This window comes from Bombus pyrosoma, linkage group LG16, assembly GCF_014825855.1.
Source record: "Bombus pyrosoma isolate SC7728 linkage group LG16, ASM1482585v1, whole genome shotgun sequence".
Lineage (NCBI taxonomy): Eukaryota > Metazoa > Arthropoda > Insecta > Hymenoptera > Apidae > Bombus > Bombus pyrosoma.
The window spans coordinates 1,381,084-1,398,511 of NC_057785.1; the positions used below are offsets into that span (position 1 = coordinate 1,381,084).

General features: G+C 32.5%; 1 protein-coding gene and 1 long non-coding RNA gene across 3 annotated transcripts in view; one reads left to right on the forward strand and one right to left on the reverse strand.

The window, feature by feature from the left end:
• Window positions 1-295: 295 nt before the first annotated feature.
• LOC122576276 (midasin) overlaps window positions 296-17,428 on the reverse strand; it is a 133,315-nt gene continuing 116,182 nt past the window's right edge. For both annotated transcript variants that reach the window (XM_043746331.1, XM_043746332.1), the window contains 10 exons: window positions 15,657-15,868; window positions 13,014-13,484; window positions 11,410-11,819; window positions 8,380-9,584; window positions 4,008-8,218; window positions 2,591-3,843; window positions 2,075-2,431; window positions 1,094-1,883; window positions 794-1,034; window positions 296-581 (listed from right to left, as the gene is read on the reverse strand). In XM_043746331.1, coding sequence (XP_043602266.1) covers window positions 399-581; window positions 794-1,034; window positions 1,094-1,883; window positions 2,075-2,431; window positions 2,591-3,843; window positions 4,008-8,218; window positions 8,380-9,584; window positions 11,410-11,819; window positions 13,014-13,484; window positions 15,657-15,868 — 9,333 coding nt within the window. In that variant the 3' untranslated portion in view covers window positions 296-398. The remainder of the gene's footprint in view (window positions 582-793; window positions 1,035-1,093; window positions 1,884-2,074; window positions 2,432-2,590; window positions 3,844-4,007; window positions 8,219-8,379; window positions 9,585-11,409; window positions 11,820-13,013; window positions 13,485-15,656; window positions 15,869-17,428) is intronic.
• On the forward strand, window positions 13,491-15,889 carry LOC122576291. The gene is made up of 3 exons (XR_006319691.1): window positions 13,491-14,698; window positions 14,769-15,722; window positions 15,788-15,889. It is a non-coding gene; the product is annotated as an uncharacterized LOC122576291 (long non-coding RNA).

A 17,428-nucleotide genomic window follows, 5' to 3' on the forward strand; every position in this document is an offset into this window, starting at 1 on the left:
ATATTATTAATTATTTTATCAGTGATTAGTACAAATTTACATAAATTCATTTACTGTTACTATAAGTTACAGTATATCTGGTTAAAATTTTATGAAAGTTTAATATATACAAAGGTATATAATTAAAAATTGTATTGCAAAAAAGGTATATAATTAAAAATTGAAAATACTATGTATTCTTCTAATTTATATGATGTGTATTAATGCAAATCAATGTATATTTTTCTATTTATTAAGCATTAAATATGAATAATTTCTTTATATAAGTTGAGTTGTTGAGGGATTAAAAATAAAATGTAGTAAAAAAATTACTATATTTACAACATCATTGTGAGATGAAAGTACAAAGTTTAATTACACATAAAAAATTAAAATAAAATTATTTACACAAATTACTTTTATATATCAATTCTGCCTACAATCTCAAACCATTGTCTTAATGCATCACTTAATACAACAGGTAATGTATCCAAATCTCTAAGAATAATATAAAATGGGAATGGGAAATTATCCATGTAGGAACTTATACCCAATAACTTGCCATCTTTGAAAATTGGCATTCTTATATCAAGTATTGAATCCTAGAAAAAATAATACAAGTGATAAAAAAAGCAATTTTGAAGACTATTAGTATATAACTATAAAAACAACATATAGATATTTGAAAAAGCTTATTTAGTATCTTCAAAGTTAATGAATTATTTGTTAAATGTCTAATAGAATTTAAAGATTTTTCATTAAAAAGTTCAAATTATATCATTTTGTTTAATTATAAATTTTATTAAGTGCTCACCTTATTAAAAGGATTATCAACTATTATGAAAACAAGGAAAATATTCAACAATTTAGCTTTTCTCACAGCTGCAGTTACTTTTTCTGTCCCTTCTGAAAATATGCCTCTACCATCAGATAAAATGGTTACCAACTTTGCATTGTCAGAAGAACTGTCTTGAGATGTGAACATTTCCATTGTGAAATTAAGCAGTTCACCAATCATTGTCTTCTTCTGCTCAAATTTCATTTCTTGAATTAACCTAGAAGAATGTTTAACTTTAAATAATAATACATTTATTTAATTTCCTATTACACTTACCTAGCACCACTTTCCTCTGTAAAGTTTTCCCCGAAGGGATGAAGGATATTCACTCGTTCCCCGAAATTGATAACAGCAAGTTGGCCAACCTCCAAATATGTCATAGCTTTGCCAATCAACGAAAGAGATTCAAACGCTAATTCCTTTGAATGATTATCAGCCATACTACTAGAATCATCGATAGCTAACACTATTTGATAATCTCTTTTTGATGGTTTTGTGCGTCTCAACCAAATTTTGTCTTTTCGAAATTCGCTGGCGATATAGGGAATTACTTTTCTCATGTTTATACGCTTGCCAGTTCTGTAGTCACCTTTTAACCGGGAGGTTAGTGTAGGTTCTAGTACCAATCGCAATTTTTCTGATAATTCCCTAGCAGCTGATTCTGTTAGGGCACTTATTGAACTCCAAGCATTCGCTGCTTCTATCGAAGATGGTCCTTGAGACCACTGACCTAACATATTTTCGATTTCAGTCCTTCTTTGTACAATATCATCCGTGGAAAGATCATAGGATTCTGATTCCGGCAATTTTGTGTGAATAGTGGATTCGTTTCCTCGTAAAACACGACTTGTTGCCACTGTTTCACCTTCAACTTCACCTCCTATTTCAATTTGTTCCACATCATCTGATTTTTCACCCTTGACATTTGTGGATTTGTCTTTTTTCCTTTCTGATAGTTTCTGAGGCTGTTCTTTTTTTATTTCTTCTTCTTGATCTTTCGATTCCGGATCTGTATGCATCTCAATGTCATTGTCTTCCAATTTATCTTCCATCTGATCCTTTTCATCTAAATGTGATTAGGCAATTAGTTTAGACTATATAGAGAATATTATCTTTAACTTATTGTTACATTAAGTAATATCAATTTTTGATTTTTTATAGTAAAATAAAATTATCTTCTAAAAATTAGGGAAATATTAGGCAGCAAGTAAATAATGAAATTTTTTCAAAAATAAATAAGCTTGGGAAGAAATTTACCTTCTTCTAAATTCGACGCTTGTTTTTTAATTTGTTCTTCAGTCGCAGCATCAAAAACGTAATCATCAAATTTCTCTGTATTCTTAATATGCTCATAAGTTTCACTCTCACCGCCACCTTCATTTTTCTCTTTTTCTTCTTGACTATCTAGATCTTGCTGCATTGCAGTGGTTTTTAATTTCTTCGCTGAAGATTTGGTATCATCATCAAGCAAACTACGATTTTCATCGCTTTCACCTGGCTTTTTTCGTTTTGAAACAGGTTTAGGAGATTTCTCTTCGCCAGAGGTAGGAACATTCTGTTCTTGCTTAGATCCAGAATGTCCTTCACGTTCTTCTGTTTGTGATTGACCGGTTCCTTTAAAATAGAAAAACATAATATAAGAATATATTGTGTATAAGATTTATGCAGTTGCAAACTTTAAATCTTTTAAAGTTTTTACAAATATTTTATGTAAATTAAAAATAGTTACTTATAATAATTACTTTAAAGTTTTAGAACATGTAGCAAGATTACCTTTATCTTTTTTATCATCTGTACTATTTTCTGTAGGATCTATTTCCATTTGTTCATCATTTGATTGACTCTGTACCGCGTCTCTAGAGCCATCTTTCCTTGATTCAATTTCTTGCGAAGCATCAACTTCTTTGCTTCCCGTGTCAAAACTAGGTGGTGCCTTATCTTCCTCTGTTTGGTTTTCCTCTATGTTCTGTTCTTCTGTATCATCTCCTTTATCCTCTTCAGGATTTATAACATTCTCATCCCTCCTTTTATTAGCATCTGCATTTGGATCTTCTTCTTCTTCTTCATTTTCTCCATCACTAGAATCCTGCTGATTGTCCTCTTCGGAACCGTTTCTATTTTCAGATTCTTCATCTTCTTTCTCTTCTGGAATTTTAGATTCCTTCATCTGATCAATATCAAAAGGATCTTCTTCCTCGCCTTCAGGATTATCCTCCTTCACTTCTTCATCTAAATTAATATCTTCTGGAAGTTCGAAAGGTTCTGGTTCTATTTCTGGTTGATTTTTTCCATGATAAGGATCAACTTGATCCTCATTTACTTCAGGCTCTTCAAATTCGTTGATCTCTTTCTTATGTTCTTCTTTCCTTTCACCATCAGGCTCTTTTTCTGCATTTCCATCTTCATTCTTGTTTTCATCAGTGTCTTTCGCGCTTAATTCTTCTTGTCCAGTCTTTTCACCAGTACCTCTCTCTTCTTTCTCATTTTCTTTATCTTCATTTTCATTGTCTTTTTCTTCCTCTTCATCTTTCCAAATTTCTTCATCAAGTTTCTCTGCAGTTTCATCAGTTTCGCCCATTTCTTTGTCGAGATCATCGTCTTCTTTATTATTTTCCTCTTCTTCACGTTGTTCAAGATCTTGCATGTGGCCTTCAAAATTTTCTGACATTTCTATACCTTTTTCTTCTTCCTTTGTATCCTTTTTTTCATTGTCCTTCTCTTCTTCGTTTGTGCCTCTAGTTTCTTCCAATTGATCCTCCGTTTCAATCCTCTCTGAAACATCTTTTTGACCTTCGCCTTCAGCCAATCCCATTCCTCCCTCGGCTGCACCACCATCTTCCTGATTATCTTCAGGTGCATCCATGTTTTCTGGTTGACAAAATCCATTTGTTGCTAAATCCAAAAAGACGTTTAATTGAAGATAGAGGAATTTGCAAGTTAGGCGGAAAGATGCGACTTGTTCGTGAAGATAATAGTGAAGAAACAAAGTATATTGTTCTAGAAGAGGCAGATGTTGCAAAAGTGATCTAGAAAAATAATACAAATCATTAAACTATTTTTAAATGTTAAAAATTGCATAAAATTCTACATTGAGATAATAAAATAAAGATCCTCTATTTTAAAATTATTTTATTATTTACTTTTACCTTATAAAAATGTGAAAGGTCCACAAGCTGATGATAAAACTTACCTTATGCAATTATTTGCAGAATTGACATCATATTCATAAATAATTTGTAATAATTCTCCAAGTATTTGTGATACAGTGTTCAACCGTAAATCTGGAACAATCTTCTTTAATGGTTCTATTAATCCTTTTGTCATTAGATCCTCTTCAAAATCATCTGTAGATTCTTTCTCAGGATCAGTTGTTTCTCCAATAGACTTCTGACTATCTTGAAGTTTCTTTTGAATGACAAGCAGAATTTGTGTAATCAATTTATCCAATTTAGCTCCATATTCTTCTAAATTTTTAGATTCAAAAGATTGTTTTATCGCTGAAGTAAATGTTGATTTGAATAATTCAATACTTTTTTCAATCTTTTGAACTAGGAAATCTAAATTTTCACTGAGTGGATGATCTAACGTAAAAGTACACCTAAGATCAATTAATTTTCTTTTGATTTCATTGATCTCTTCGTAACTTGTTTGCAGAAAGTCAACATGCTTTTGATGAAACAAGAAGACTTGACCTGATTTCACAATCTTTCTTGAAATTGTGATCCACGAATTTAATTTATTTGCCATATTTTTTATTAAATTTAAGCTATGTTTCATAGACGCAATTGAAGTTTTCGAAATATTAGCATCTTTTAAAACAGGAACCGCAGTTTCATTTAGATCAAGAAGGTTTTCCTCTGCGAGAGATTCTATTGGACAACTCTCCAAGAAAATTACAATTTGTTTCATAGACATTTGTAATATTTCTAATAATTCCTGGAAATTGTTTATAATGATCTGTAAGTTCCTCTGTGCGGGAATATCAAGTTTTTCAAATTCTACGATTTTGGAAATATTTTTTTGCATGTCATTTTCATTTGAAGTTTTTTCTACTATGTCTTCTACCATTAGTGCAAGGTTTGACACTTGGATTCTAAATGGAAGAAATCGTTTGAAGAAATTTGTAATCGTTTCTTTTTGGCGATGAGCTAACAATACAAGGTGAACTGAAAGGCCGCGACAACGTTCAGCATTTTGGATATCTAGATTACTTTTTCCAGAACTTAATATACCATCAAGGAAATTCAATTTAATTAAAGATTCATAATAATACTTGTTACAATCAGACCATTGTTCAAGTAATCCTTCATCTACATTTACACTTTTGTTTTTGAATTCAAAACACTGTATTTCTTGCAGATCTAGAGGCATAGATGTGAAGTTTGTAATTTCATTTTTTCTATTTTTCCAAGTCAAAATACCAATTCTATATGAAATTCCAAGTCGATTTAATGCTTTGAAATAATTTGTCAGTGCCAACTTCTTTTGTTGAAGCATGCTCTTTAACTGAGCTTGTTGCTTGCCCTTTGTCAAGGTTTTATCAACTTCCAAATTTCTCAGTCTTTTGCTTTCTTCGAGACTCTCTCCTATGAAAGTTTCAATATCCTTTCGAATTTGAGAATAATTGTTTCTTTCAATAATATTTTCACAGAACTGACGAGTTTTGTGAGTTAGTTTCTCAATCTTTTTTAGTTTTCTTGACTCCAAATTGATTAAGAAATCAGAAGGTTGGAGTTCTCTTCTAGAACCTGTTTCCTCTGTCTCTGCTTTTGTCTTCAAGGTCAAATAGGATGCAACATTTAATCGTAAACCTTTTTGGAACTCTCTGACAAATTTGTGCAATGTTCTACGTGTTTTTTCAGCAGTGTTTTTTACAGACCAATAACTTATATCATTCCATCTTGTAATCTTAATGGTATCTTTCAATTTCTTAGCTATAGGCTCTTTTAAAACTTTTATCTTATTTTGAACATCATTAAGAAATTGGCTATAATATAAATAAATATTCCAAAAAATAGCTAATAATTCTTTCTGTCTTTTTGTTTCTTGAAGATGGTTAATATGTTGATAAAAAAGATAAATTAATTGAAGTCTTGTTTCAAATTCAATCAAAGACGATTCTATCAAGAAACGTTCTAAACTTTCAATCACCTTTTCTTTTGAAACATTATCGGATTTATTTGCATTTTCTAATTTCTCAGTTTCTTCTAACTGTTCAACATTCTCAGTATCATCTGCAAGGTACTGATCTATTAAATTGAACAAAAAAAACCACCACTTTGAAGCTCCAGTTTTCAAATCATCTTCAAGTACTTCCAATGAGTCCCTCCACCTTGAAATCTCAAGTTTCCGCCAACAAAGAATCTTTTCACCAAAAGATACGATAAATTCTGCTAAACTAACATCGAAACGAGCATTTTCTTCCCACTGCTTCATCTTTGTTAGCAATAATTCCACTCCAACCAAAAATCTAGACAAGGAAGAATCGATGGAGAAACTGAGAAGTCTGTCAATTATTAGTTTGATTGAATTTAAAATTGGATTTTCAGGCCATTCTTTTAGAAATCCATTGACTCTTTCACAAAGCCTGTCAAAAAGTGGTTGACACTGCTCAATTTCTGGAATATTAGGGTCTTTATAGAAGTCATAAACTTCTCGATCACTACTTTTATTATCAAAATTGGATTTTTGTGAGATTAATACGTTTAAGCAGCATACTAATTGAGAGGACAAATTTTCAGACCAAGTTTTCACAGAGGATCCTAGCATTTCAAATCTTTGTATCAAAGGTTCAATGAAATTTGGTTCTACATTAGATTCAGAAGTTAAATTATTTTTAGACCTTGGAGAAATATTCATTGAAAGAGTTCTTAAATTTCTTTCACCAGAAAAACTTTTCAAGATATTCCAGTGGATTTCTTGAATTATTCTAGCATCCTTCATAGATATCAATTCAATGAAGGATTCCTTATCAGTGGAGATATTTTCTGGAAATTTTTGAAGTTCTGAAAGATCCTGTTGAAAACCTGGGATTATTTCTGCTAGCTCTAGGAATTCCTGTTGATGGCCTGGGAACATATTTTTAAAATCCAACTCCTCTTCTTCTTTCTCAGACTTTGTTTTAAACAAACTTTCTTTTTCTTTCGTCTCTTCTTCCCTTTGCTTCTCTTGCTCCTTCCATAAGATTCTTATTTTGAAAAATATTTTGTTTAGTTCTTCCCACAGGGATTCTATATTATTTTTAACCAGAGACAAATTTTCAAGCTCCTTCAATGCAATTTTAGCCATTGTAAACCTGTCTCTCTGAATAGCCTTTGATTTTGACTGTTTTGTTAGAATGAACACTAGCTTTTCTGAAGAGCACAGCTTCACTAAGTTTATGTAATTCTCTTGACACAGGCCAACTATAGGAAAACGCAGCAAGTTATAACAGATGTCACTATTTACGTTTTGAAATTGCATGTTCGAGAGTTCATGAATTAAAATTGATACACCATGATGTAAACTGAAAATTGCAGACATCATTGGCGAAACCAAGTCAGGAAAACCAACCAGGAAATTCTTTTCCAATTTATGAGAGAATCTTTCCAGTGATTTCTTCCAGATTATAGCTTCATGCAACTTTTCTTTATGTGAATCTTGCAATTCCCCTTTTTTAAGTTGTTTAGCAATGTCAGTCAATTGGTATTTTTGTTTTATTATCGATTCAAACGAACCTATATTACTAGAAAAGTTCTCTATCTCTTCTCTCAAATTTTGGAAGCTTAACGTAGGTCTTACTGCCTGAAAGTTTTCAAAGTTTTTTGCTTTGTTGGATGATATTTTCAAATGATTGATTCTTGATACTTTTTGGTCTTTCGACATAGAGGTTCCAAGGATAATAGATTGCAAATTTTCAATGCACATTAAATGTTCCAGTTCAGAAATATTTTTTCGTATGTATTTTGATTTCAAGGCAATTTTCTGAACTGGATCAATGGATCCTAGATCACCGAAGAGAAATATTTGTAGATAGCCTAAGGTCAACCATCCACTTCCTGTTGTAATGACATTGTTTCCATTTTCTAATTCTTCTTTGATTTTTTGCAATGAAGTTAGTGCATAAGTTGGTTTAAAGGGCCTATATCCTAAATCATTTTGTTCTTCCATGACTTTTTCCATGGCAGACAGGTAATAATTTATGAGAAATCGTAATAGGATAGAGTCGTTGTTGGACATGTTGAATTCATTCGAGTTTAAAACCAAAGAATTTTTCCATAACAGTGTCTGAATCGTTTGCAGAAGTTTCTTTTGGTTCTTGTAATTTCCAAAATTAATTAATTCCCTTTTGCTTCCAGATTTTGAATTTAGAAATAGTTCAGAGATTAGGTTGCAGAGGGCTGATTTGTTGACGAAGTTTGTCTGAAAGTTGTATAATAAAAATAGTAGATTAGAAACTTAAAAATAGATTAATTAGGTAGATTAATTACAATTTAATTTCAATTTAAGAGTTAAAATATATATATTTAAATGATTATAAGATATGAAAGAATTACCAAATAATTAAATAAAAAGAAAAATACCTGGGAAATATTAAAATCGTCTTCCGTCATATCTTCTTCGTTGTCATACCAATGTAAAAGAATATTTGAATTTTTAACAGCGAAAGATCTTTCCGCAAATTCCTCGACAGAGCAGAGCAACTGAGGGAACAAAGAGATCCTTCGTTTAGTTAGCATCTCATTAGCATTCAGAGCCTTCATCAAACTGATCAAACGCGTCGGTATCGTTGGAACTTGCTCGAATTTTCTAAACACGCTTTCCTCGTAAATTCTCCCAAATCCTCCGCAAGCTGTTTCAACAAAATTTCTCGATCCTTCCAAGTCCGTAAGATTCTCAGAAATTTCATTGCTCTCGTTCAAATTCTTTTCAAAACTTCGACGTATTTCCTCTTCAATATCTTGCGTAAATTCATCGCAAAATTTCCTCTGGAAACGATACGCGAAAAACAAAAAGAAAAATTCGTAAATTGGCCATATTTTAGCTTCCACGAAATTTTTATTCGTTCTAACATCATTCTCGTTGATTTCTTTAACTTCTATAATATTTTTGGCCATTTCTTCCATTTCTCCTATATAACTAATTATATTTGCATTCTCTCGATTATTCCCGAAATTTTCGACACAAATTTCAGCGAATCTCTTTCTGAAGGCCAAATTTTCAGAGGATCCAATCGTGACGATTTTTAATTTCGTTTTCAACGAATCGATCAAATCTTCTTCGGTAATTTCGAGCTTTCTCGATATGCATCGTAATTTTTCATGGGAAGTCATCGAATTTTCGGAAAAATGAGGCGATGGAATGCACAAAACCTGCCGGACTTTCTTCCGAATTTTCCCAAATTTATCTACGTCGATCAACGAGTCTAGATATTTCTTCGAGAAGTCTGACAGGTCTTCTTGCGTTTTTGAATCACATAATTTTGCATCGATCAACGTAAATAGTCTCCTGAAAAATTTCATCAGCCATTTATAATGGACTTTCAGGGACGAGGAGATTTCACGCAGATCGAAGAATGTCCCTTGTGATTTATCGATCAATTCCATCTTTCCCATGTCATGAAATCTTTGGTACCATTTTAAACCATCTCGCAATTCTACGAAGTCCTTGTCGTTTATCGATAAGTTTTCGTTCTGAAGTATTGTTTCGATGATCTTTCCGGAATGTTCACAAATTTCTACGAATTTCGGTATTAGTAGCTCGTTCTTCAACGTGGTTGATATTCTTCCTATGAAGAGATAGGAAATATTTAATAAAATGGATTGTCGAAAACTTATATGTACAGGATGATTTAAATATATTTCTTTAAGTGAATTGAATTAAATGTATCTCTTTATAACAAACATTATATATAAAATATAATATTTATATATTTATATTATATATAAAATATAATATTTATATATTTATGTTATATATAAATATATAATAATATCATTATATTAATAATATTATAATGATATTAAATATATATAATAATAATATTAAACAATATTATAATATAATAATATTTTATATACAAAATATTAAATTTATATATTTATATTATATTTATATGCAGAAATGTATTTATATACAATATATATAATATAAATATAATATAAATATAATATAAATATATTAAAATTTTTTAATAAATATAATATTTTAATAAGTATAATATAAATAAATTTAAAAATATTTGTATACAAAATATTAAATTTATATATTTATATTATATTTATATGCAGAAATATATTTATATATAATATATATAATATAAATATATTAAAATTTTTTAATAAATATAATATTTCAATAAGTATTATATAAATAAATTTAAAAATATTTGTATGATATTTATATATAATATAAATATATTTCTTCCTCTAAATTCTACTACAGATCTCCGAAAAAATCGCGTGAATTTCTTTCAAATGAATGTAACAGTATCGCAATAAGTTATATTATAATACATATTATATAATAAATATTAGAAATATGGAAATATTCGGAAAGCTTTTATCGACTAACTAAGCGGATAATGGCACGGTCAAGAGTGTCAGGAAAACTAGCAGCTACACAACAATAAGAGAAGTACAAAGTAGAGAATAGAAGGAAATCTGTCATGTGGAGAACGCGATACAGAAGCGACAGAAGATAGAAACCACGTATTAAGCAAGTGTGTCATAAAGAAATTGGACCAAGCATATTACAAGATAGAGAATGGCCAGAAATAGCAAAGATGAGAAGCATTGAGAAACAAGCATGAGAGCTGACAAATTTCATAAAAGGAAGTCTAAAGCTAAGGACATTATGTCTGGAAGAGTAGATCCAGCTGCAACATCAGTAGTTTCAAAGAAACCACAAACTAGCAAAAATATTGCGATACTGGGATATATTGCAATATTTGGTATTATACTATATTACAATATTATATTTATTAATAAACGTATTAAACAAGTGTGTCATAAAGAAATTGGACCAAGCATATTACAAGACAGAGAATGGCCAGAAATAGCAAAGATGAGAAGCATTGAGAAACAAGCATGAGAGCTGACAAATTTTATAAAAGAAAGTCTAAAGCTGAGGACATTATGTCTGGAAGAGTAGACCCAGCTGCAACATCAGTAGTTTCAAAGAAACCACAAACTAGCAAAAATATTGCGATATTGAGATATATTGCAATATTTGGTATTATACTATATTACAATATTATATTTATACTGCTAATAGAAACACACGCGCGCGCACACACACATACACACAATATATATTCCACATACATATCATAATCAAAAGTTGTGGTAATTCAAAGTACAAATATATCGCAATATAGCAATAAGTAAGACTCGATATACAAGTTACAAAAATTACATTTGGATACAAGCAACGCGTTAAAAAGCAAACGAAATTCTGCTAAACGCGCACTTGTATAAACAAAGCTCGTGCCAGGCTTTAAGTCTCACAGCAACAAACAGTATACATACGTACATAAACAATAATATAACGTTAATCTTTTGCAATATGGAAAAAGCAATTCCAATAAGTTCTTAATAATTATCTCGCTTCACCTGAGCAAACGGCAGCCGAATATTCCTCCAAGTACATCACATCTTCGTTCTTCTCAAAATGTCTCTCCGTTTGGCAATGCAAAGTTATCAATCGAAAGTACAACACGATAAGCAAATTATTGGAAGACGTCGGAGGTTCGACGAGATTCAGTGGAATTTCTAGAGCAGATTTCTTCCTGAATAAAAATCCCATATTTTCAACTTGGTTGTAAAGATGCTCATTTATCTTTGCCAACTTATGGAGTTTACTTTCCGAAAAAATATCCCAACTCCAGAGTCGTCGTATTTGCAGGTCATCCAAAGACGACCGTCCGTAAAAATCGAGTAAAATGTGTTCGAAGAACGCCATTGTGTCTGTGATGGGAGGTCGGTGGAAAAAATCTTGGAAATCAATTTCCCGCGGATCGCCGCTGAAAATGGGGCAAGGAAGAAATGTTATATATACTACTACGTCTGCGATATTGATTTTCACGCTTTTTGATTTTGTCTTTGATAAAATGAATGATAACGCCAGCTATGTTTCATATTCTTTTGTTAAATTGAAACTCGTTTAACAATTATATATACGCTATCGCCCGAGAGTATTCGCAGACACTCGTGTCATTTTCTTAGAAGACGTACACCTTTTAATGGCAAAACCACAATAAAATTGCAACGATTTCGTTCTACGTAATTGCCATAGTTTCGTACATTATAGCCAGATTAAATTGATTTTCGAAAGTCGATACTTTAATGACAAAATTATTTTTAGTTTAATAGTCCGGTTTAGTTATTTAATACTCAAATTTAGTTTAATGACAAAGCTACAGTGAAATAAAACTGCAACGATATCGTTCTACGTGATTGCCATAGTTTCGTACATTATAGCCAGATTAAATTGATTTTCGAAAATCGATACACGTGTAATCGCACAACTGGTGTTTATAATTGTCTGTTTCGTTACTTGGAAATTTCTCCATCAAAGAGATTCTTATTAATTACATTAATATTTTATATACAAATATTTATTATAAATATTTATAATTAATTTGTTATAAATTAAATATAAAATTATATTTTAATTACAAGGAATGTTAATACAGGTATTGTATATTATATATATTATATTTATTTCATTTTATTATTACTAGTTTTTATATATTATATATTATATATTGATATTAATATATAATAAATAATAGGTAGGAAGACGTTAGTACAACCAGTGATATTCAAATAGCAAATGCATTAGCCAAGTATATCAGTATATACAGCAAACACTAAAATAAACTGTTGCAAATTTTAATATGTAATTTAGATTTGTATCCAATCGATTCCATAGGACGTTAGTGAGTTATAAGTATAGTTTTATAACATTCACACATAATTATGACAAGTGGATCAAAGTGTCTGGACACTTATGAGCGACAGTGTATATACATATAAGAATTTCTTTATGTAAGTTATTTTACTTATCATTTATCTACACTTTGTTTTATTTATCAAGCGTAGATATCACATATAAAGTATTACAACGAGTGAAAAAATAACGAAAGACGTCAACTATTTTACTCCTCCTAACGCTACTTCGTCGCGTATAAGTCACATTCGTTGACTTTCCTTACCTCAGTTTCTCTAAAGTTAATTTCAAAAGGAATCCTTGTTGCTTGATCATCGCCAGTCTTGCGTTCTTCCTAAGATCGCACATTCTCAAGGTCATTGGATTTAGTTCATAGCACAGACCAGATTCCTCGTCTCTAACCGTCTCTGACAAAACCTGGTCGACTTTTCTCAAAGCTTCGTGCTTCGACCTTGCGTCAAACGTGCCACAAAGTTCACGATACGAGTTTCTCAACGACTGCTCGAAAGCAAATCCTTTCGACATTTGTTGGACAGTGAACGATGCCACTTGCAACATTTCGTTTAGCTTGTACTGTTTATCGAACAAGCTTTCGTGAATTTTTAGCAGCAACCTTTGATGGCTCACGTTTCCCATGCCGTAATTGTTTAACAAAGACATCACATCTAAGGGATTGGCTAGTACAAAGTGTTGAGGGGTCGGCACGCTGATTTCCACGCCTCTGTTTCTCATTGCTCTGTAACAACGCGCAGAAAGATCCTTTTGTACTGGTTTTATATCGGATTGTCTACTTTTCCAAAATTGCCAAGGTTTGCTCAGAAATATCGTTCAAAGTGGATCTTCCATCTCATTTATCGAATCGAAGCTTTCACTACGGGGAAATTTTGTTAATGAAAGAAAGGAATGGTAATGATGCGGTGCAAAGCTTGCAGAGCACAAAGGACGAGGTAGAATATGCCAATCAAATTGCAATAGTTTGTTTCGGGCGGCTGAAGATACGCGGTGCTTAGCGTTGGTGGAAAAGAACGCCCACGCGTCTTTGCTAATTCCAACTGTTTCGTGGCGATTGCTATCTCAAGTTTACCTTAAGCTGGACAAATTGTAAAGTACAAATTAAATAATTAAAATAGAGAAATAGAGAAATAGCTAGAATTCAAGTAAGTTCGTATTCGTTTGATTAAGAAAATTTCTTCAAAAGCTCGACTCATTGGACGGTATAAAATCCCGGTTGATCAATATTTTCCGAGCAAAGCAGAGAAATTTCGGAAAAATAGCATCACAAGGCTTTGGAAGCGATGGAAGAGAGCGATAAATCAGAGAGAAACGTATATAATTCGATAATATTGTAGAGGACATGAAATATCGTACACCTAATGTCCAACGATAAAACGACAAGAACTTGTGGGGCAACCCTTGACAGAACTTAACGTTTCTAGTGCCGAACAACGATATATCGTTGTTAGCAACACTTGCGAAAAGGAGCAACGGCGATATATCGTTGCGTATGCGACGGCGCCTTACTATTCGCATCGCGAGACAACTTTATCTCAAAATAAATTTGTAAAACGTTATAAATGGTTGAATTTCTCTGCGGAAGCTCTGTGTGAGATGTTCTACAAATTGAAAAAATTGCTTATGGGTTTAACTTTTTGTTATATTCCGCGATACTTGATACCGAGACTGTGTATACGCCAATGCCATAAGATGGAAATCCGATACGGGAGATTTACTTGAGGCCATAGTCACAGGTTTCAGATAACACTGTTTAGAACAGAATATCTCCTTATGTTTCACAAAATAATCTTGCATCGACAGGACGAGAGTACAATTTTTGGCAGGCCTGTGCGAACATCGCGCACAATTTGTAATCTGTGCAATAAAGAATTACATGGTGTTTATTACATTAGTGATCATCAGTACTAAGTAAATTATTTGTGTCAGTGATGATAAGTAAATATTACACATTTTCAATAGCCGGGTAACTATAAATGCTTATAATAACGTTAGAATGTTATTTCAGTGATGTTGTACTAGCTCACTTGTTCTGGAACAAGTAATCCTCACGCTTACTACGCATCATGGGATTATCATTTAGTTTTGTATTTTAATATTAGAAATTGTGTTCCATATAATTGAGAATGCAGTATTTATGCTTTATACTCTACGTGTTCTACATCAAACTATGACCAGACCATGATTCTTCTTATTTGCAAGTACTGTGTTTATAAAAGAAGACTGATTTCTCCACTTTTCCTAACGATTTTGAATAAGTATTATCATTATGATTTTCAACAAATTTTGAACTAAAATTGGCATTAATTTATTCTTCCTTTATTTCTAAGGGGAGAAGCGGACCTTCTCTCACAGGTGGTGTTTCATACGGCGGTTCCACATCAGCAAATAGAAGACATGACATGCAATCACTTATCGCTGCTGGGGTCCACCATACTTGTGTCAAAATCGGCAGTACGACACAGGCTAAGTTGACCATCCCCCTAGAAGAAGGAGCCGCCCGCTACATATGACTCTGACTGACTGTCTGTGACTAACAGTCTCAAGCTTCTGCTCATTTCCCTTTATATAGGTTGCACCCGAAAGAGAAAGTTTTCTTTCGGGGTGGGGGAACGATTCCTTTTTTTATAGAAGGCCTTTGCGCATTTTTCCAAGTCCCAGGGTTTATGGCAGGTGATGTGGCCAATACATGCGCTTAACCCCTGGACCTTTCTTCACAGTCATGTGCCGCTACATTTAGTAATATGTTCCTTTATGAATTTCCTAAATATCATTTTTACCTTTTTTGGGATCTTTTTCTGCCCAACATTACAATTATCAAATTACATCAAATTGGTCCGGTATTCCTCGTTTAGGTACAATCCTTTCGTTCGGAAATAAAAGGGTTATTACTTACCTGGATATTTCCCCGTGACGAGGATCCATAGCGAGGAACAACCTGAAGTTCTCATGAGGTTGCACGGTAAACACATTTCCACCTTCATCGACGCCTTTCTCGCCGATCGTTAGAGCGCCGTTTGGTTCTAGCAAGCCATTCAATCGGTCCAAAATTGCTGGGCTGCAGAGATTCACCTGGTCGAGCAGTAACCACGTGCCATTTTGCAGACACTGCAATGGAAAATGGAATTCCCTTATCGGTTTCCTTTGAAGCCCAACGCTTTGATAACAGATTTCATAGAAGCCAATCATTCGTCTTAATTTTCCATTCTTTTAACGGATAAGATTATAAATGACAACAGAAAATTTGTATTAAAAATAGATAGAAAGCGAAGAAACTATCATTAGAAGCGAAAAGCCATAGAGTATAAGAACAAATACAAATGGATATTATTTTATAATGTTTTTAGTGAATGCAACAAGTGTAACTTGGTAAATAGACGTTTTGTAAATAAATTATCTGCAACATAAGTGCTCGATATAGTAAACGTAAATTTAATTAGGTCAATGTAAATGAAAACCAGCTACATATGTAAATTTATAGCTAGTTGGTAGTTTTTGAGGTTAGAAAACAAATCGTCCAGAACAAAGAATACTACACGTTATTAAAAATAAAATATAAAATAATAAAATAAATGTCTCATTACGTATTATTGCGTCGTTTAGAAATATACACAAGAAACTACAATAAGACGACAAAAGCAGAGCAACAAACCCTGCATGTAGTGAGACATACGAAGGAATTTTGAATTCCACAGCGATAGAACCAACAAACTACCTTAATGTATACCACTGTCGATAAAAAGAATTATTGGATAGATTAACCGGTAAACTAGGTTGAACAACGGCGATAAGACAAGGAATGAAATATAAATTGGAAGAGAACGTAGCATGTTAGCTGTGCAACGCCAGAGAAATAGAGACAGAGGATACAAAACATATAAAAATGAGACCAATCGCATTGAGAAACAAGGAATGAACGGAAACAATAAGAAGAACGATCGAAAAACAAATGAAAACTGGCAGACTTCGTAAAGGAAAGTACGAAGTTGAAGACCTTCTGCATGAACGAATAAAGAAACAAAAGAAAGACGAACACAAACATAATACCAATGACTGACACACAGAAGACACATAGTAACACACACAGGTTCGTATCATAGTAAACTAAGATGTAAATGGACGAAAGTATTTGTACAAACTTACAAACATTGTTACAAACAATTAGGTAAATAGGTAATTAAAATTTAGCTTGGAGAGACGCAGTAGGATAAAAACAACAAACGAAAGAAAAAGGCAGAAACCTCGGTACAACGAAGAAATAAAATTCCTCGTCGTTCTTTAACTTGTAGGGGCACATAAGTTAGAGGACGATGCGAATCGAGAGCGACTCATGTTGTTGTTTTGCCTTGGGATATTGACACCGTCTTGACGTACCAAACGTAGCGATAAACAAACTCCGGGCAAAACAATGTCGCCGCTACGTGCAACCATCGATCGAAGTTGAATTTAAACTTTGCGGTACTCCCCCGACCAGTATAAATAATCGAGCACGATCGTTAAAACAGTCAGTCTTTGGAGGAGTCATTTATCAATTAGTTAATCAGTAGTCAGTTAGTTAGTGAGTATCGAACAATCTTAGAACGATCATCATCGAGCGAACGACGACCAACTCTGTACGGCAAATAGTTTTAAATATATTGACTACACTAAGTATCAACTCGTCTCATC